We start from the raw sequence: 22544 nt of genomic DNA, 5'->3' as shown, positions 1-22544 counted from the left end.
GACCACGATCTGTCAAATTCCTTTCCTAATAAAAGGATCAAAAGCAAAATTTGAACAATTGCACCTCTAACTCTATGTCTTGACTCCATTTTAAACCGGGTGGCGCCGTTCGATGGCAGCCTCGCCAACACTCGTCCTTTTCTTCTTTTGTTGTTTTTAGTCTGTTGTTAAATGCACGTTTTAGTGTAACTTTAGTTTTCTATTATGCGGCGGGTGTGGGAAACTTAAAAAAAAATCTTTCCTTGATGGAGATGAGACTTTTTCCGTATCGTATCTCTGTCCGCACTGCAGCCTAGCATCGTGGAGCTGGCAGTCCCTTTGCTGGGGATCGGCTTCGGGAGCTCCAACCGTGGGAGCCTACGGACTTGGCTTGGTGTACAAAAAAGTTAAATTGTCACTAGTGTGTGTAGGGTGGTATTAATGTGCGGGGATCGCGGGTCAGTGCAGACCCGGTGGGCCTGTTTCCGCGCTGCATCGCTGAGCTAAACTTACGAAAAGCATGAAGCATTAACTTCTGAACACAACAGTTCATATAACGTAACGCCAAAAAAAAACATGTTTTACCTTGCTTAGCATCATGTTATGCAATCCCATATAAAACACAATGGAACCAGTCACGACAACAACAATACCAAATAGTTGGGGAAATAAAAGTGCCAGTATATTCTTAAAGCTCACCTCGCAACAGTCGTTGAGTTTCACTATGAATTTGACGCATTGCCTCCTTACTCATTTTGGCTGCCTTCCTCTCTATACGCACCTTTTAATTATAAGAATCAATAAAAACTGATTTACCCAAGACTTGAAATAATCAAATTAATAATCAGAATCAAAACTAAACAAATATTATTCTACAGGGACTGGTTAACAGATGGTCCTTGGAGATAATAATAATAATAATAATATATTTATTTTATATAGCGCCTTAACACATGCACAAAGCGCTTTACAAATACAATTAACATAGAAACAAACAGACAAACAGACAAACTATCCTGACGGAAAAGCGGCGAATAATCAACGCCAGCGTCCTCTCACGTCAGTGTCCGGCAGTAGACATTAAAGAACACAAGACACACAGATACAATTTTTTACACAAAACAGCCATCACAGTGATTGCTCTAGGCATACCCTCACTGTGATGGAAGGCAAAGTCTTATCTCCTCCTCGTTCTTCTCCCGTGGCGCCACGAGGTGATCGAGGCTCCCAACCCCTTGAAGCCCCCACCGGGCGATGGAAAGTCCCAGGGTCGAGCCGAGCAGGCCGATGAAAGTCCTGAGCCCCCACCAGGCGATGGAAAATGCCGCGGCCGAGCCACGCAGGGCGATGAGAGTCCTGAGCCCCCACCGGGCGATGTAAAGTGCTGCGGCCGGGCCACGCAGGGCGATGAAGGGCCTGCGGGCGGGTTGATCGTGCCTCGTGCTTCGGGGCGGTCGAAGCTGCTACGGCTGGAGCTCCCAAAAGCCGGTCGCCAGCCAGGGACCTGCGAGCTCCTGATGTTGCGGTCTGCAGGGCGCACGGCCGAAACCTCCGAGATGGTAAGTCCAGGCCCTGCGACCGGAGTCTTCGAGGTCGATCCCAGCTGGAGGCCGCCGACTCCACGTTGTTAGGCCGTTGCGCGAACGGAGATACGACACGGTAAAAGTCGCATCTCCGTTGAGGAGGAGATTTAAAAAAAGGTTTCCCCCCCCCCCCCCTACATACACAGAATTAAAAATAAAACAAAACGTACATTTAACATCAACAATGACAAAAAAACACAAAAAAAAAACGGAGAGACTGCCGGTGAGCCGCAGCTGCAGAACACAGCCACGCCCTGTGTGCCTCCAATGATCCCATAATCTTATCGTCATAAAGTTTATATCCATGACTCTGGATGGACTAAATCCATCAAGACCATTTTATAATAATTAATCACATGGTAAATGTTAGCATTAATACTTGCGATTCTGTGTCCAGGAAAGTGGCATGCATGTGAAATTGAGATATCTCAATGAGGAGGGCAGCAGTACTGCATGTTGGTCGAGGCAAAGAATTACTCAATTCAAGATCGGGAAATTAATTTGGGCTTTTACCTCAACAGACCATTCTTTCTGTAAAAGGCACGTTCATATGAAGGTGCCATGCAAAATCTTTCTGATGAAAAATGCATATGTATGTGGCAGATGATGGCCCAGATTTGATACCTATTGTCAGCTCAGTGTTAAACAGACCCTGTGCATATTTTCCCCAATAATAACAATGCTGATTGTTATTATAACTGTAGCAGCTAATTTTCTGAAACCGACTGGGGTATTTTTTCAGTCTAAACCAGCATCTGCAGTTCCTTTTTACACAAAATGTCTTGTGTTTGGATTCTATTTGTTTTAAATTTTAGGTGTTCAAATTTAGGGCAGACCAGCCTCAAATGACTAATAGATTAAAATTGCAAATGCTAGGACAATGTAAAGCTCAGGAACTTACACAAAGTTCACAAAGCTGAAGACGCCTTTAATCTAATATATTAAACAAATCCTCAGGCACAAAAGTCATTAGTTTACACTGTAGTGAATTGTCTTGAGTTCTCCTGGATTTTTTTCATGTACAATTAGCCACCATAGCAAAAGACGTACATGATTAAGTTAATGAAATTACGATGCCAGTAACTACATTTTCTTTATGATATTTAATGTGGAACCCCAACATTAAAATTTAATCAATACAGCATACTTTGGACGACCAGAATATTGGCTGTTACTCCAAAATATCTTACTGACTTTCATATACAAAAGATGTTACAGATAGAAAGATACATTGGATACCAGACAACTTTAAAGGAAGTGTGGAATCATGATCTAGCGATTGGAACGGGAATGTAGCTGGTGAGCTAGATGGCAAACTAATCGGGATTTCCAGATAGTCAGATTATTGGATTTTACTCCATGCTTATGCACAAACTAAAATATCAACCCATTCAAGGTTAGCACTTTAACAACTCAGTTAACCCTGTGAACATTACAAGTAGTAACATTAGGCAGATATGACATTGGTGACGCCACTTTTAGAGGACTGTGTACAGATGCAGTCGCCCTACTATTGGTTGGATGTCATTAGATTAGAAAGGTGCAAAAATGATTTGAGGGTGTTACTGGAACTGGAGGGTTTCAGTTATAAAATCATGAGGGGCATAGATAAGGTAAATAGCCACAGTATTTTCCCCAGAGTATGGGAACCGAAAACTAGAGGGCATAGATTTAAGGTGAGAGGGGAAAGAGTTAAAAGCGCACCATTTTCACAGTGGGTGCTACGTATATGTAACAAGCTGCCAGAGGAAATGGTATAGGTGGGTACAATTATGTCATTTAAAAGACACTTGGAGTAGTTTGAAGGCATATGGGCCAGGCACAGGCAAGTGGGATAGCTTGGTTAGACAACTGGTCGGCATTGACATATTGGGAGGGAAAGTTCGGTTTCCACACTGCACAACAACTGACCATTCTTATAAATTTAGAGAAGTTATTTTGTTAAATTGCAGATTATATGCAAATGAACTAGCAACCAAAGTTTACATATGTTATTACCTTCTTTCCATCTTTTCGCACCTGCTCCTCACAGTCATAATCATGAAGGTTTTCAGAAGGAACAAGTTGCCGACTCTATAATTAAAAGTGAAAGAAATTGAGAAATAGAGCAACAAACTGAATTACATGATTAAACGTGAAATGTAATTGCGGCCCACAGAGGCCTAAAAGCTTCACTGAAGGAATCCTCATTAAAAGCAATACAAGTGCGTTCACAAAAAAGTAACTTGCAAAAGTAACTTCCGGAAGTGACGTGAGAATTTCGTCCAATATTGGATGACAAATAAAGCTATCTTGAATCTTGAATCTTGAATCTTGAGAGGACGCTGGCGTTGTTTGTTCGCCGCTTCTCACCACTTCTCTGTTTGTATTAATTTTGCCGTTTTTGGAAAGATTTTCTCTGTTTGCAAAAATCCCTCTGCTTGAACTAATCCTTCTGCTTGACCCTGGTATCATCTGCCCAGCTCTTCCACCGCTGCCTCCGCACCCTTGGACTTCGCACCCTTGGACCTCTCACTCCTGTCTGTGCTCCTGTCTCTGCTGGCTTGGACTGCTCCCCTGTGGGTTACCTGACAGCTAGCGCTGCAGTCATCAACTCGCTAGTTGCTAACGCTAACAGCTGCCCGGCTACCTCCTCTACCTGCACGTCCTCAGCTCCCTATTAACCCTCAGGCTGCTCAGCTTCCTCGGTCCTCATAGGCCTTGCTCTGGATCAGCCTGTTGTGCCTGCTGTGATGTTTTGATCTCTCCGGGCTCTATGCTCCTTCGCTCCTGCCTGGCATGGCACTGAAGTACTTCGCTGCGAGGCTGCTCCAGCTCAACAACCACTCCACTCCGCCATGCATCTCTGCCATCATCAACCACGGACTTCTACGACGACCCAGATACATCCACAGAGGCTCCGGTCACAAGTTTGTCTACTCCCAGACCGGTCACTCCATCCCTGCACTCTGGTCAGCTGATCGGACTTCCACTCGTCCATTACGTCATCACAACAACGCACACGAGCGTGCCCCCTGTCTACAAGCCCTGGCTAAATCACCCGTGTCCATCCACACCACACAAAGCAACATGAAGCTCACTCTGCTCAATATCCGGTCCCTCAACAATAAAAGCCACATTCTGAATGACTTCATCCTGGAAAATAAACTGGACTTCCTCTGTCTGACAGAAACCTGGCAACAACCTCTGGATTACCTCCCACTCAACATCACTACACCTAACGGATACTCCTACATTAATAAACCACGCTCGGAAGGCCGAGGTGGTGGGATTGCCGTAATTCACCGACAGGACTTCAAGATCAACCTCATCTCCATCTCAGCTGCTCCTTCATTTGAACACCTGGCTTTCAAACTCTCTGGCCACACACAATAAGTCATGGCAGTTGTCTGCCGCCCTCCCAAACCACACCCATCATTCCTTTCTGACTTATCATATCATATCATATATATACAGCCGGAAACAGGCCTTTTCGGCCCTCCAAGTCCGTGCCGCCCAACATCCATATGGACTCCACTGACTCCACAATAACCGCTGACTTCAATGAAATACTCAACTGCTTTAACCTCACTCAACACGTCAATTTTCCCACCCATAACCGTGGGCACATTCTGGACCTTGTCTGCTCCACTGGACTAAATCTACATCACCTCTCTGGCTCCGACCCCACCCTCTCTGATCACTTAGCCATCACCATGTCTGTCAACATTCCCACCCCAGCTCCAAAGCAAAAACGCAAAATCAACTTCCGTAAGCTGAACTCTGTTTCACCTACCTCGCTCTCATCCTCCCTCTCTGAAAAAATGTCCGCCTCTCCCTTCGTTGACCTCCACAGCCCCTCTGACCTCACTGACTACTACAACCGCACTCTCTCCTCCTGCCTCGACCAGCTTGCACCTATAAAAACCAAAACAGTTTCCTTCACCCACTCTGGTCCCTGGTTTACCCCTGAACTCCGCATGATGAAAACTCATGCCCGCCAACTTGAAAGACGCCGCAACAAAACAGGTCTCACAATTCACTCCCAAGCCTACAAAGACAACCTGCAGCACTACAAAGATGCCCTCTCCCGCGCCCACTCCACCTACCACTCTCAAATAATTCACTCTGGCTCCGGAAACCCCAAAACACTCTTCTCTACAATAAACAAACTCCTCAGCCCCCTGGACACCATCTCCCAATCATTCACAGTTGACAAATGCACCACTTTCCTTTCATTCTTCCAATGCAAAATAGACAACATCTACAGCACCTTAACCACCAACGCACCTGCTCCCCCTCAAACCACCTGCCCCCCCTTATCCTGTCAACCCCTGCCTCAGTTCTCCCCAATCTCCACCACCGACCTCTCTGACCTCTTCACAGGAATAAAAACTGCCACCTGCTCTCTGGACCCCATCCCCTCCAGCTTTGTCAAGGCCTGCCTTCCTGCTCTCTCTCCACTTATCACTGCAACAATAAACTCCTCCCTGTCCACTGGCATCGTCCCGCCATCCCTCAAAATCGATGCTGTCACCCCCATTCTGAAAAAACCTGGTCTAAACCCTGACACCCCAAACAACTTCAGACCAATCTCCAACCTACCCTTTCTGTCCAAAGTTTTGGAACGTGCTGTAGCTTCCCAACTCAAATACCACCTCTCTACCAATAACCTGTGAAACTTTCCAATCCGGATTCCGCTCAAACCACTGTACTGAAACTGCGCTCCTCAAAATCACAAACGACATTCTCCTCTCCTCCGACGCTGGCAACCTCAACATCCTCATCCTACTTGACCTCAGCGCCGCCTTTGACACCATAAATCACTTCATTCTCCTCACCCGACTTGAAACCTCCCTTAACATCACCGGCACAGCCCAATCCTGGTTCAAATCTTACCTCTCTGACAGACACCAGTTCATCTCCATTAACAACTGTAAATCCCCCACCGCTCCCCTCCCCCAAGGTGTCCCCCAAGGCTCAGTCCTTGGCCTCCTCCTCTTCATCCTCTACCTGTTCCCCTTGGTCAATTAATCCGCCGTTATGGTCTCAACTTCCACTGCTTCGCCGATGATATCCAGCTCCTCATCTCCACCAAGTCAATCTCCCCCACCACACACTCTACACTGACAAACTGCATCACTGAAATAAAATTTTGGCTTCAATCAAATTTCCTCAAACTCAATTGCAACAAATCTGAAATCATCATCATCGGTCCAAAAACGCTCACCAAATCCACCCAAAACTTCATCCTCAACATTGATGGTCTCCCAGTATCCACCTCCCCTCACATCCGGAATCTTGGAATCATCTTTGATCAAACCCTCTCCTTCGACAAACACATCAAATACATCACAAAGACAGCCTTCTTCCACCTCAAAAACATTGCCCGTCTCCGTCCATCCCTCTCCTCCACAGCTGCAGAAACCCTCATCCACGCCTTCATCACCTCCCGTCTGGACTACTGCAACAGCCTCCTCTATGACGCACCCTCAAAAATCATCAGTAAACTTCAATACATTCAAAACTCCGCTGCCCGTCTACTCACCCACACCCTGATTCGTGACCATATCACCCCCGTCCTTTACAAACTCCACTGGCTCCCCATCCCCCAGAGAATCCAGTACAAAATCCTCCTCATAACCTACAAAGCCCTCCATAACCTGGCCCCATCCTACCTGACCAACCTCCTCCACAGGCACACTCCCACCTGCACCATCTGCTCTGCTGCTGCCAATCTCCTATCCCCCCACATCCGGACCAAACTCAGATCCTGGGGGGACAGGGCTTTCTCCATCGCTGCTCCCACCCTATGGAACTCACTACCCCAAACCGTTAGAGACTCCTCCACACTCACCACATTCAAAACATCGCTGAAGTCTCACCTGTTCAGTACTGCCTTCAACCACTGAAGGTCACCTCACCTTCTGTCTCCTTTCTCTGTTCGTTTACTTATTTACTTATTTATCTATTTATTCATTTCCCTATGTTCTCTAAATCTCTGTAAAGCGTCTTTGAGTATATGAAAAGCGCTATATAAATAAAATGCATTATTATTATTATTAATAAAAAACACTGTTAACTATCACATAACCAATTAGATAGGATGTATGGAACAGACATCCAAAGACAGGATCGGCTTGGTTCCTTAGTTTAAAACTAAAGTAAATAGAGCAATAGCTTGATCTCGTTTAGAGACAAAATGCTGGAGTAACTCAGAGGGTCAGGCAGCATCTCATGGTCTGGTTTACTAGGAATACCTAATAATTCATTGTATTTTTTCTGGTGTTGTATTTAATGTGCCTGTAAAGGTGCAGCAAATAAGAATGGCATTGTTCCAGTTCATATCTAGTACCTTTGACAAATAAAAGCTTAAATCTTGAATCTCTTGAATCTTTATTTCATAATAAAAGCTATACACAATCTTTGATTAGGGAAAAATAGGCATTAAAGTGCAAACTTTTATAATTTAATTTTAGTTCAAAGTTAAGCACTTTTCTATCAAACACCAACATCTCACATTTTTGTGCAAATCAAGTATACATTGGGATATAACAAGTCGCCTTTACATGTTGCCTTTTACTCATTATCATCACACCATTATGTCTTTAGTACATTATATGTCAGCCACAGGTCTTAACCAAGTCTTTACATGATTCGGCATGGAATCGCCAGATTCTAACAATTTCCAAGGATTTTTACATCTCGATACAACAGGTAAATTATGGCCTTAATTAGCTTCGGTCTCGTGGTACTGTCCTTTCCTTTGTAGTCACTCCTTGCTGCAATATCCCATTGCAGCAATCTCCTAATTCTGTCAACTGGATGCAGCAGACCCATGCGGAAATAGCTGAAACAACCCCATAACAATCTTTTCAGGATGTTTGATGAATTGGTCAATATGGCATTTTCTCACCAGCTCTCCAACTAATATCTGAACATGTTGGCTACATGGCCCTGAATCAGGAAATGGATTTTGTCACCGAGTAAAACCTTTCTTCAGTCCTCACATGACCAATCTTTATATTTTAAGGCTCACTGGTATTGTTTCTTCTTCATTACAGCAGTTAGAAGTTGATCTTTCACAAGTCTTCTGGCTATACAATTTCAATGAGGCGCAGGATGCTTAAGCTTACTGAGACTCCTGCTGCCTCCAAATCGTTCTTCGGGGCATCGCTTGTCTTTCTTAGATCTTTCTTACTTTCCCCGAGTCAGCAAGGTTTCATTCTTGGCCTAGTCTTCCTTTTGTGGCCACACCAGCCCGTCCCCTTGGGCAATAGCGATCCGGTTTCATAGCCTTGTTTGACAATCTTGGAAGCTTTGCACACCCATACCAACTTTGTGATCTCTCATTGTGACTTTGATGCAAGTTATAATCTTAGAAACATAGAAAATAGGTGGAGGCCATTCGGCTCTTCGAGCCAGCACCACCATTCATTGTGATCATGGCTGATCGTCCACAATCAATAACCCATGCCTGCCTTCTCCCCATATCCCTTGATTCATCTGGAGCTCTATCTAACTCTTTCTTAAATCCATCCAGTGACTTGGCCTCCACTGCCCTCTGTGGCAGACAATTCCACAAATTCACAACTCTCTGGGTGAAAAAGTTCCTTCTCACCTCAGTTTTAAATGGCCTCGCCTTTATTCTAAGACTGTGGCCCCTGGTTCTGGACTCGTCCAACATTGGGAACATTTGTTCACCTCCTCGGAATGATATCCATTCTGTGAATTGCTGGACGATTTCTTCTCATACAAAACCGAATGGTGCAATACTGATGCAAAGCTGGTGCAAGGTTGATACTTTGTCTTTGATTTATTTTGTACATTAACAGTTTTAAATACAAGAACAAATGGAGAACATAGAACCTCATCTTATGAAAAAATAACAAAATCAGTCCATTATTCAATTAATTTGCACAAGGAAGCAAGTTTGCGCAAATTCAGAAAGGTGAACGGGATTCCACACAGAGTTCAACAATGGAGCTCCACCTGGCCGAGGTTCCCCTGTATTTATGCTCAGAAAATTTATGCCAGGTTAGAAATACAGGTTCATGTCCACATTTATTTAAAAATGAGGACTTGGGTCTGCATTTAGAATTGTATGGTTTTAGTAAGCAAAGCAAGAGTTATTTTAAAATAATTTCAATTTAACAGTGAATTCAATTTCTCTTTGAGTATTTTTAGCTGCTTTTCATTTTCAAAATGTCAATTATTTGTGCTTTTTATTAATGCCATGGATCAAAGGTTTGCCCATTGCACTTCTGGAAACTTTCCACCACTCAGTTCATGCACAACTGGAATACAGGGTAGCCGAGCAAGGTAGTCCCTCCATACATGAATATGACATGGATCAGCATGCTCACTATTCCATGTAGCGGATACAGAACATGAAGTTCATGAAAAAATTGTATGCATATTATAATACTAATTGGGTACAAATAGTGAGAATCTCCCTTTTTAGATACTTGTTGGAACAGTATTCTTGGTCGATAGGTTGAGCTCAAAACTTCAAAATTAGATCTGTGCAAGGAAGGCAAAGCTAGCAGGAATTTTGTATTTTGAACCATGACTAGCAGCCAATCATCAGCTTTATGGTAAATGAATTAAGGAAAGCATTGTGAAAAAAACAATTAACTTTCATTCGGTACACAAAACTACAGTTAATATTGTGATACAAAATAAGCAAAAATAAAACCTAAAAAAACTCACTGTGGGGTGTTTTGCTTTCTTTTTTACTGCTGCTCGTATGGCATCCAATGAAAACTCTTCCTCTCCATTGAGTTCATTCTCATCATCGATTTCCGTCTCAAACAGGTCACTGTTGTTGAGCAGACAACCACTGTCATCTGCAGTCATCAATTCTGTAGGCACTTCCTAAATACAGTTGAAATGGTTCAGGTAACTTAACATGATTAATTATTCAAACATCTAAGCTAAAATCTTGTTTAAAAATCGGGAAATGCAAATTTTTGTTGCCTTAAAGCAGTGCTGAGATTCCATTTTTCTTTTAACGCACCTGTTTTTTTTGTTTCTTTTTTCTTTTCAACTTCTCAACCATTTCCAGTTGTCTCTTCTTTTTGTCTCGTGATCTCTGAGATTTGTTCTTTGGATTTACTTGCCCTTCTTGATGCATTGAACTTTTAGTCATTTGTTGACTAGCTGAAGAATCACCCGGACTAGAAGTTCTATGTTGTAGGTCTTCTGTGGATAATTCCTCATCTTCATTACTGACAGAACTGGATTTTACTATTCCAGCTTGGCATTCACTGTCAACATCAGAATCACTCTCATCACTATTCTTTATCACTCTCTGAACACGGTGCAATTTTTTTCTCTTGTTTTTATCATTAGTATTCAAGCTTTGCTCCTCATTATCAGTCGCACTATCCACCTTGGTGCTCCCAACTTCTTTTACGTTGCTTAAATCTTCATCACTATCACTATCTTGTAGAGCTTTTCTCTTCACTTTTTTGCAGGCAAAAATTTCTTCATCTGAATCTGGAAAGAAACAAAGTGTTAAGTTCTTCTGACAATATTAGTTACATTGTATTCCTTCAAAGGAGCAATTAACTATGTCATTATCGTTTTTATTCGATTAATTAAAAAATAATATTTCATATTTTAATCCTTGCTTTATCTGCCATTAAATAGGTTGTATAGTTCAGAAAAGCAGTATCTTAGCATGAATTTGTTGGAATTGGGACAAAAATATTATTTTGTGTGTTGATTTAATAAGCACTTCAATGGACAACCAATTGATAATTTGATAGAGAGAAAATGCTGTATTGAAACTGCATATCCATTCGAAGTGTCAGAAGCAAGTGTTTTGGTTTTCTCATTGCCAGATCCCAACCTCAGTAGTTCAACATCAGGAAGTACAACTCATTTGTAGTAGCCAACGGCACCCAGAGTGAACAGTCACTAGGGACAATTTTTTTTACATTTACCCAGCCAATTAACCTACATACCTGTACGTCTTTGGAGTGATAACCCACACTCCAAAGACGTACAGGTATGTAGGTTAATTGGCTGGGTAAATGTAAAAAAAATTGTCCCTAGTGGGTGTAGGATAGTGTTAATGTACGGGGATCACTGGGCGGCACGGACTTGGAGGGCCGAAAAAAGGCCTGTTTCCGGCTGTATATATATGATATGATATGATATGATATGGACCAAGCTCAAAAATAAGAAAGATGCGATTACTCTAATGAGATTCTACTAGAAGCCTCCCAATACCCAGCAGGGCAGCAGAACTTTGCATTTGGAAAACTCATTGTTTCAGGGAATGACCGCTACGTGGTTGAAGTAAATCCATTATGACAAGGGTTATCTGTAATGTGTGCAGTTTCAGTAGCCGCATTACAGGAAGGATGAGGAGGCTTTTGAGGATGCAGAAGAGGTTTATCAGAATGCTGCCTGGATTGGGAGGTGCCGTGATAGTCTGGTGCACTGACCTCTACCGGGCTGAGGCCAGGCGACAACTCTCAGACACCTCCTCCATCACTATTCTTTATGTGGACTCTTATACGTCGCCAAGACCAAACGCAGACTGGGCGATCATTTCGCGGAACACCTTCGCACAGCCCGCCTGAACCAACCTGATCTCCCGGTTGCTAAACACTTTAATTCTCCTTCCCGTTTCTACAGACCTTTCTGTCCTCGGTCTCCTCCTATCTCTCCTGCACCCAAGTCGCACTTGCTTCTCATTTTCATCCTACAAACAGCTTACAATGGCCCGTTTTCTTTATCATCGTTACTTTTTTGCATATCTTTCATCCATTGTTCTTTATCCCTCATCACCGTCTATAAGTCTTGTTTCCCTTATCCCTCACCAGTCTGAAGAAGGGTCTCAACCCAAAACGTCACCCATTCCTTCTTTCTGCTGAGTTGCTGGGAGGAGCCAGCGCTGCCGTCGCAGCTGCGGCTTGCCTGCAGTCCGTCTGTCTTTTGTGTTTTTTGTTGTTTTTGTCTGAATTGTAGTTTTAATATGATGTAGTGTTGTATGTTATGTTTTGGGGGTGGGAGGGAACGGGAACTGTAACTGTAACATTCTCTCTCCAGAACGGAGACGCGACCTTTGTTCTGTGCCGTGTCTCCGTTCCCGTTGCGGCCTACCACCGGCCATGCACCTGGGACCACCTGGGTCTCTGGTTCGCAGAGCCCGCGGTCCGGACTCACCACCTGCGGCGCTGGCTGCCTGCGAATGCTGCGGGAACGGCTGCGACTCGTCTCCGGAGGCTCCGGCGCGGGCCGCGTGGATGTCGGAAGCCCGCAGGCCCCTGGATGGGGGCCGACATCGGGAGCTCCGGCAGCGGCAGAGGCAACGTGTTCGCCCGCCCCGAATCGCGGGGCTTGGGTCGGCCCGCCACGGACCTTTCACCGTCCGGCGCGGCCTGAAATAGGCCGCGGGATTTTTCACCGCCCAGCGGGGGCTTCAATATCGGGAGCCCCGACCGCCCTGACGTGGCAACTCCAACAGCCTGACCGCGGGACAAGACGGCAGGGAAGAGAAAAAGACATTCTGGCCTTCCATCACAGTGAGGAGGGACTGGAGGAGACTCACTGTGATGGATGTTTCTTTTTGTTTGGTGTTAGTTGTGATTGTATGTGTTATTGCATTTTTATTGATTAATCTTATTGGTCTTATTGTTCAACTGCGGGTAAGGTTTCATTTTACTACACATTTATGTGTATGTAACAAATAAACGACTATTGATATTGACTATTGACTCCAGATTTTTGTGTCTATCTTCTGGATTAGAGGGCACTAGCTGAAAGGAGTGGTTTTACAAATTTAGATTGTTTTCTCCAGAGCATCGGAGGTTGGGGAGGAGACCTGATGGCTCACATGCAGGAAGAGTTTAACTTGGCATCATGTTCGGCACAGACATGGTGGCCCAACAGCATCTGTATCCTCTACAAGGACTTGACATCCTTTTTACTCAAATGTATACAATATCCAACTGACGCTTGAATTGATTTGTCATGGTTTGGCTTGTGATTTTTATTCAATGCACATAATAGGATCAAGAAATACAAACTTTCTTAATCACACAATTTTTTCTTAGCCTCCACCAAATTAAGATATGAAGGAAACATTAATTTTAAAAAAAAATTTTAAGTCATTAAAAGACAGCAAATGGACAAAGGTGGACTGACAGAATGAGTAAACAATTGGAAAATAAAATTTAACACAGCAAAGAAGTGACATCTCTTTCAAGAAGAAAGAATATTATAGGTTGTATGACTTTGGTCCAGTGTGTGCAAAAAACAGGAAAAGGAATAGGCCATCTGGCCTCTCAAGCCTATCTAAATGATGGCTAATCCACTCCATGCCACAAGCTCTCTTTTGTGTCAATTCTACACATATTTCATATATTTATCCACCTCCTCTTCAAATATCTTCAATGATCTATCATCCAGGGCACAGAATTCCAGATATTCAGCACCACCCAAGAAGAAATTCTCACATGCCTCTCCTTACTTAGTGGCACATCCCCTTGTTCGAGAAGTCTCCAATCGGTGGAAACATTTCAACAATCACCCCGTCATGTCCTCTCAGGATCTCATAGCCTTCACCCCTCGTTCATGCCAACTCAAATAATACAGATTAACCTTTTAAGCCATTTGTGTTCGTGCAACCTCCTCAATCAAGAATTATCCTGCGAATGTTTTTTTGAATTGCCTCAATGCACTTTCTTCAATAAAGGGGGCAAAACTGTACCTAGTTCTCCAGATGTCTCTAACACTCGACAATTGGAACAATCTATAAAGCACTGATATCTGAAATAGTGCCAGAATATCTGTTTTGTTGGAGAAGATGGACATGGGTGCTGAAAAGGAAATTTCAAGGTTTGTCAAAGACTTAACTTGAAGATGTATTAACAGTGAAATGTTATTACAAAACTGGAAGTAAACAGATGGATTTAGCAGAATGAGCAAACTGCTGTGAGAAAAAAAGAGCAAAGTGACATCTTGTAAAAAAGGTGAAACCATCATAGGTTGCATAGTTCCCAAGGATGTTCAAAAACAAAGCAACTTAGAAGTGTGCTTGCATAATCTTCACAGGATCATAGAACATTTACACACAGAAGCTGCCCACTTGGCCTATCTGGTCAGTGCCAGCTGAGGAAGATTCCAGTTCAACTTTCCAGAATGCACTGCTTTTTGAGTGTACATCCAGGTACTTTTTAAAAAGTTGGTGAAACCCTTTAAAATATTCCACGCAAAGGTATTTTCCCTCGTCTTAGTCATGGTGATCAAAAATATGTGAGACACACTATGGACCGACATGTATCCCATATAAACCCAGCATAAACTCCATGCTCTCACATTAGCTAATAGCGCAAAGCATTTCTTACGTGATTTTAGCTAACTTCTGTCACCATTAAGAATCTGTGGGCGTAATTGGTTGTTAAAGCCAGCTTTTACTTGTTCATCCACACCACTGATTATCTCATTTATTGAGTATTCCCTTGCCCTGTTGTGCCTCATCAAATCACATTTTTCATCCACTCTAATAATTTTTGTAACTTCTATAAATTCCTCATAATTCCCTCTTAAACATAACTCTTGAGTCATTAATATATAAATTGCAGAAAGCAAGTCAGAGTTCAGAGCCTTAGCGAACCACATTGTTAACAGCCTTCCACCCATTAGCCTTTTCTTCCCAGCATTGAATCAATTTTAGATAAAATTTTCCGCTCTTCTTTGGATCTTAAAAGCCGTACTTTTTTAACCAATGTACATTAAAAAACATCAAAAGCTTTGCTAAATTCTGCATAAAATACCAAATGCTTGGCCTTGTTCAAACTGCTTCTTACCACTTCAAAAAATTCACAAATTTGACTATCCATAATTAATCTGTGCCTTTCTCAATAAGATTTAGCCCGACCCTGAGAAAAGATTCCAATAATTTCCCACCACCAATATTAAAATCATTAGCTTGCAATTACTTGGTTTATTCCACTTTCTCCGGGAACGACAGTACAACTTTGGAGTTCCTCCAAATATTGATCAAGCAGTTATCCAAGCCCATGGGACACTGGGCACCATGCATAGAACAACGATTACAAAAGGAGGGAAGTTATTTTGAATGGTTTAAAAACACTGGATTGATCATGACTGGAGAACATTACCAGATACTGGTTATTGCAATTTAAAATGCATACAAAAGGTCTAAGAGAATCTGCAGAAAATATTTATTACAATGTTTCTAGGGACAAAGAACTTTGGTTCCAATGATAAACTAGAGTTCTCCTTTAAGCAAAGAGCTTTGAGAAGTGATTTGATTGTAATGGGTTTATGGTATATTTCTGAATGGTTTGGGAATCAGGAGTTAGATTGAAAAAGATCACCAAACAATATGGCAATGTTAGATGCACAAAGAAAAATTAAGTGATGATGATCTGGAACTCTATACCTGCAAGGTTGACAGGAAAAGTCAATGAGGATTTTCAAATGGGAACCAGATAGCCACTTGATGGAAAGTAATTTGCAAGGTTACAAGAGCAAAATAATGGGACTGACTGGATTAGCTTACATAGAGTCAGTATGAGCATGATGAACCAAAGCCATCTCCTGCAGAGTAGAAGTTCTATAGAAAATTGGTTGACAGACAGAAAGCAAAGAGTGGGGATAAATGGGTCCCTTTCGGAATGGGAGGCAGTGACCAGTGGGGTACCGCAAGGTTCGGTGCTGGGACCCCAGCTATTTACGATATACATTAATGACTTAGACGAAGGGATTAAAAGTACCATTAGCAAATTTGCAGATGATACTAAGCTGGGGGGTGAATTGGACAGGTTGGGGGGTGAATTGTGAGGAAGATGCAATAAGGCTGCAGGGTGACTTGGACAGGTTGTGTGAGTGGGCGGATACATGGCAGATGCAGTTTAATGTAGAAAAGTGTGAGGTTATTCACTTTGGAAGTAAGAATAGAAAGGCAGATTATTATCTGAATGGTGTCAAGTTAGGAGGAGGGGGAGTTCAACGAGATCTGGGTGTCCTAGTGCATCAGTCAATGAAAGGAAGCATGCAGGTACAGCAGGCAGTGAAGAAAGCCAATGGAATGTTGGCCTTCATAACAAGAGGAGTTGAGTATAGGAGCAAAGAGGTCCTTCTACAGTTGTACCGGGCCCTGGTGAGACTGCACCTGGAGTACTGTGTGCAGTTTTGGTCTCCAAATTTGAGGAAGGATATTCTTGCTATGGAGGGCGTGCAGCGTAGGTTCACTAGGTTAATTCCCGGAATGGCGGGACTGTCGTATGTTGAAAGGCTGGAGCGATTGGGCTTGTATACACTGGAATTTAGAAGGATGAGGGGGGATCTTATTGAAACATATAAGATAATTAGGGGATTGGACACATTAGAGGCAGGAAACATGTTCCCAATGTTGGGGGAGTCCAGAACAAGGGGCCACAGTTTAAGAATAAGGGGTAGGCCATTTAGAACGGAGATGAGGAAGAACTTTTTCAGTCAGAGAGTGGTGAAGGTGTGGAATTCTCTGCCTCAGAAGGCAGTGGAGGCCAGTTCGTTGGATGCTTTCAAGAGAGAGCTGGATAGAGCTCTTAAGGATAGCGGAGTGAGGGGGTATGGGGAGAAGGCAGGAACGGGGTACTGATTGAGAGTGATCAGCCATGATCGCATTGAATGGCGGTGCTGGCTCGAAGGGCTGAATGGCCTACTCCTGCACCTATTGTCTATTGTCTAAAACACCAGTGTGAATTTCACTTGGATCATATCAATTTTAGATAGGATGATTACATTATTAGCATCATTATATCAAGGAATACAATAGAGAAGGAACACAAACCTCCATTAAAGTGATTTAATTCTTTGTTAGAATGTAGCGAGTCCATTCCATAACTTCCACCACTGTCAGTATCACTGCCCTTTGTTGATTTCTCGCCACCAGAGTTTAGCTGGAAAGGAAGATAAAAACAGAATGACTATTTTGAATACGAGAAACAGCTGCTATTTTGATGACACATTATTGAATTGATGGTGAAATGGATCAAAATGAAGACTGTGGATACACAACAAACGATTCTCCATTTAGTGTTGCAACTGCTATATTTTGGGCACTTTATATAGGCAAATAGAAGTAATCAATTTTATTGTTGTAATTCCATAATTCTGAAACAAAAATGTCACGGATGGAAGCATGCACTAGTATGAGACTTTAATATGCAATTTTTTCTTTACAGTACTGCACTTGAAGCTGCACACATAGCAACAAAGTATTCATGTAATCGTTCACGGCTCATGGACATTGCTGGCAGCAGCAGCAATGGTTTTGTACTCCATGCCTAATTGCCCCCAGAACAGTCTGGCTTTCCAGCCTTCTCAGAGAGCACATAAGATTGCTTTGCGAGTGTGTCGGCCATGCTACTCAGATTGATATATTTCCTACCTTTAAGGACATGTGACACTATTATTTGTATTGATTTATTACTTCATACAGTCATACTGAATTGACTGCAATCAGGTCACACACAAGAACAATATGTTGTGCAAGGTGAAGAGTATCAGACTGCAAAATATAGTGTTACAGCACCTTACAGCTGCAGAGGAAAACTCCAAGGTCTGCATTGAGGTAGGTTGGAAAATTAGGCTATACCCTAGCAAATGGGAGGAGTGTTCAATAGTCTGGTAATGGCAGAGAAGCTGTTCATGAACATGGTGATACACTATTATGAGTCCCATTACTGATACTAGACATTTTTATTCCAAATTTAACATCAACGTGAGTGGCAGGCCTTGGGATACTAATCCAGAAATTTAACCACTCTGTAATGTACCCCATATATATGGTTAAACTGTATCAGTTACGGTATTTCAACTGGAAATACTGCGAGATTTGTAACATTTGATCAATTGTTGCTTAGCAAAGTCCACCGAAAGAATCACTGTCAAAGAAAGTGATTTCAGAAGCCAACCGAACCCATCACTCCCACACCCAATTTCCACTTCCAAACGGAGGTAAAAGCCCCACAAGAAATAAAATACATCAGACTAAATGAACATCAAAAAATTGTAAATGCGAAAAATTGAAATAAAAACAAAATGTGTCAGAAACATTTAGCAGCTCAGGCCATCAACAGAAAGAACAAAGTTAACTTTTTGGATCGAAAACACTAAACCTGGCCACAATATTAGGGATGTCACAAATCTGATTCTCGGATATTTAAAAAGTGTATTTTTAGAATGAGATGCAAACGGAATCTATTGTTTTGATTGTAGGATATTTTGACTCTTCAATAATAGTCAACGCGATACCGAGCAATACACTGACACCGAAGTTTGACGACGATTAGATAAACTATTCTCCTTTATTTGGACATTAGGCGAAAACATAAATAGCTTAAATATTACTCTTTCCCAAACCCACACCCTCCGGAGTCTCGTGGTTCAGACGTGAATATTGCGACCCAGCAATGTTGCTCAAACTAGTTCGAATCCTCGTGGAATTTAACCCCACACAGCCACAAGAAAGCAGCAATAGTCTTTAAATCGCAACTATAACTGTTGTACTAGGAATTTCTGAAATAAAACCCTTACGTAAACTGGAACATAGAGTCATTTATGGCCACTGAATGCATGCACCGCGTTTTATCTTGAGCCGTTCCATGAAAAATCTTTTTACATGATTTAAAAGTTAAATGTTCCGAAGATTGCTCCACAATAAACGTCAACTGGTCTGAGAAGTTAAAATACAGGATACCAAATGTGTGAATGTTGCACCCTGTTGAACCACACAAGGAGTAACCCGCCAACCCCTTGTCACGGCTAACCTAACTACCAATCAAGCTGCCGCCAAAATGAGAAAAAAAAACTATGAACAAAGATTAATGCTGCATCCATCTGAACTGTCTAGGGCAAAGTTGGTAACATGTGGGCACTGGGTATAAAATAGGAACAGGCACAGTTAAATTGCAGCCGAAGTCACATTTAAATACAGGCAAAAGGACAGCCCGCGGCGGATGACAGGTCTGCAAAATGCCAGCAGCCACTTCACGGTTCACTTCATTCTTGTTGTACCGTCGGGGATGCGGCCGGTGCCAGGGTTCAGCCCCTTGCTTTGTGGAAGATCAGAAGCTGCGGCCACATTGTTTGCCCCATCGCGGGATTCCGGGAGCGGCCCGCCCGCTCGCTGGCCGCCGCCACCCGGCTCCATTTTGCTGGCTTCTTACCTCGCCGCGCGACTCCTCCACAGACATTCCGGGAAAATGCGGGTCAAAACACTTCTCGGAGTAAAATGTTAAAAAGCGCCAAGTGCCGACGTCCTGATCTACCGGGCTGATAACACACGAGTCATTCAATGTAAAAGTAAAAGAGCGCCGTCGCTCCCCATCTCGATTTCGAATAGCGGGGAAAGCGACAACACAGCCGATGGTTCAAATCACTTCCCGCTCAGCCGCGGTGCGCAGGCGCCTCGGTCGCCTCGCCTCGCCTCGCCCCGCCCCTCCGGTCTGCGATTGGCTTTTACCAACGGGACCCCCGCCTCCTCTCCCGTCTTATATGCCAAGCGAGAGCAGAGTCCCGCCCCCACCGCTCGGGGATTGGCTCCCACCAACTAGTCCCCGCCTTCTTTCAGACCATATAAGAGAGGGAGGGGCCGCCGCCAACCCAGTCACGTGACTCTTCCCTATTCCAGGGTGGTCTCCTTGTCATATCATGAGAGCTCTGACCATCATTGGCTCAACTTGCCCACATATCCCATCTACACTGGTCTCACCTGACATCAATCAGAGAAATGAGCACAGGTATTGGGAGGTCATGTTGCATTTGTATAAGACGTTAGTGAGGCTGCATTTAGAGTATTGTATTCGGTTCTGGACACCATATTATAGGAGAGATGTTAAGCTGGAAAGGGTACATAGAAGATTTATGAGGATGTTGCCAGGACTATAGGGTCTAAGCTATAGGGAGAGATTGAGTAGGCTAGGATGCTATTGCTTGGAGTGCAGGTTGATGTGATTTTAGAGAGGAATAGATCGGTTAAATGCAGTCTCTTGCCCCTATTAGGTGAATTGAGGACCAGAGGTCATAGATTTAAGGTGAAGGGGAAAAATTTTAATCAGAATCCAAGGAGTGATATTTTCACACAAAGGGCGGTGGGTGTATGGAACAAGCTGCCAGTTTAGGTAGTTGAGGCAGGGACTATCCCAACATTTGGAACGTAGACAAGGACATGGATAGGACAGGTTAGGAGGCAAGTGGGACCAGTGTGGCTGGGACAACTAGTTGAAGTATACAACTGCGCATTCAAACTCTAGCTTCTGCGGTCTGAAGTTCCTACCTGTTCAAAAGGATGTCTATCACAATAGCAAAATAAAATGTAGTTTGTAAGGCAGTGAGTTTTATCAAGGTATGCCAATTAACTCTAGATTGTGGTAAATTGGCCCTTGCTGAGAATCTTAGCATGGGAGCTCGGGGCTGCACACAAGGTTGACATTATGAGATGGAGAAAGAACGCAACTGGTATTTAGAGGGAGAGGGGTGATTGTAAACTAGTGGGAGGGGAAGAAATGTGCTACAATCACCACCTCAGTTCTACCTCTGATATGCTGAAGCTGGGGAATATATGTTGAGGTTGGGGTGGGGCGTGGCAGGAGAGGAGTTTGATTGTTCATCACAGTTGTTCATTGTTCAGACACTTCCCTGTGAGCCTCCTGGTAGCCGAGTCGGAGCCCCAGGCCGGCGGTGCCAGCGTGACTGGATTCCCGCAGATTGGAGCCGGTGGAACACATGGCTGACAGAGCCTGGGGCAGTGCAGCCCGGAGCTAAGGTCAGAGCCTGCGAGTCAACGGAGCCATGGGGGTGGGGTCTGGGTCAGCGCCACAATGGCATCCGGGGAGGACTCGGCCGCAATAGTGGAGAGGTCTGCCGACCGACAGACCACGTGGAATGCGGACGTCCTTGTCTCGGGACAGAACAAAGGAGGACCCAGCCTGGGGGTACTGCCATGAGGTAGGAGAACAATGGACAACCCTGTGTGGGAGGACTGCAGCAAAGGGGGAGGGGGAGAACAAAGGTGGACCTGGCGCAGATACTGTGTATCTAGTACTTTGTAAATTTGTCAACCCCCTTATGTGGTGACTATTTGCATATCTTGGGTGCAACGAATTTTATTAGCTTGTCACATGACAATAAAGTTTTCATTCAATCCTCAACTAGTTGTATGTCCATCTCTTGGGCTCTCAAAACAGAAATAGGCACAAAATGAAAAAACAGATGTGGAATTTTGCACGTTAATGGAATTGAGCCACAATGTCACTTCATGTCAAAAGCTCTTGTTTAACTGGAATAGCAAGTTTCACAAGGTGTGAAAACAGACGCCACTAAAAACTCAGATTATACTGACTCACTTTCAAAAGCTTTGCTTCACATGGATAAATCTAGTCTTTTCTTCATTGTTTCTGGATACATATTTTCTTTGAAAGCAAAATAAAATCATCCCTTATATGCATCAAGTATTACTGTGTAATTTGCATACATGTTCCATCAATCCCTCCAACTTTCATGATTAGCAGCATATTGCCAAACACAAAAGACATTGCTTCAACCCAAATTAGTCCAAGGACAATGACAGCAATATCTATATAATCTATACAAAATTGGAAAGTTTTGCATTAGGGGCAAATTGTGATTTTGTTGCTGGGAGAACAATTGCACATAATCTGACACATCCAACTATTGGATCATTAAGATCTGAATTAACTAAGAATCACCATCAAGAACCTCTTTATAATTTTCATAGATATTTATGTGCTTATTAAGAGCATTGAAAGTTCACAATTCTCTTTTAGTGTTGAATAAATGTACCCTAAAACAAAGTTTTCTACTCTGTCTCACAGTAATGTAGTCCAAATCCAGATCACATTACATATCCACACTTTTAAATTGTGGGTACTAACACAAATATGTAAATTCAAGAAGTTATTAGCATATTGATGCATTTATTTTCATTATGTACAGGACTAAGCCCGTCAAACA

General features: G+C 43.2%; 1 protein-coding gene across 1 annotated transcript in view; it reads right to left on the bottom strand.

Annotated features, from left to right (window-relative positions):
• The window catches only part of clspn (claspin), a 46444-nt gene extending 26659 nt beyond the window's left edge, over positions 1-19785 (bottom strand). The window contains exons 1-6 of the mRNA XM_078422906.1: positions 19739-19785; positions 17359-17467; positions 10561-11042; positions 10254-10418; positions 3561-3635; positions 679-760 (exon numbers count right to left, since the gene is read on the bottom strand). Coding sequence (XP_078279032.1) covers positions 679-760; positions 3561-3635; positions 10254-10418; positions 10561-11042; positions 17359-17467; positions 19739-19765 — 940 coding nt within the window. The 5' untranslated portion in view covers positions 19766-19785. The remainder of the gene's footprint in view (positions 1-678; positions 761-3560; positions 3636-10253; positions 10419-10560; positions 11043-17358; positions 17468-19738) is intronic.
• Between the last annotated feature and the right edge of the window lie 2759 nt (positions 19786-22544).

Source organism: Rhinoraja longicauda, chromosome 27 (assembly GCF_053455715.1).
Source record: "Rhinoraja longicauda isolate Sanriku21f chromosome 27, sRhiLon1.1, whole genome shotgun sequence".
Classification (NCBI taxonomy): domain Eukaryota; kingdom Metazoa; phylum Chordata; class Chondrichthyes; order Rajiformes; family Arhynchobatidae; genus Rhinoraja; species Rhinoraja longicauda.
Note: the sequence above shows the minus strand (reverse complement) of the source record. Positions and strands in the feature narration are given on the sequence as shown.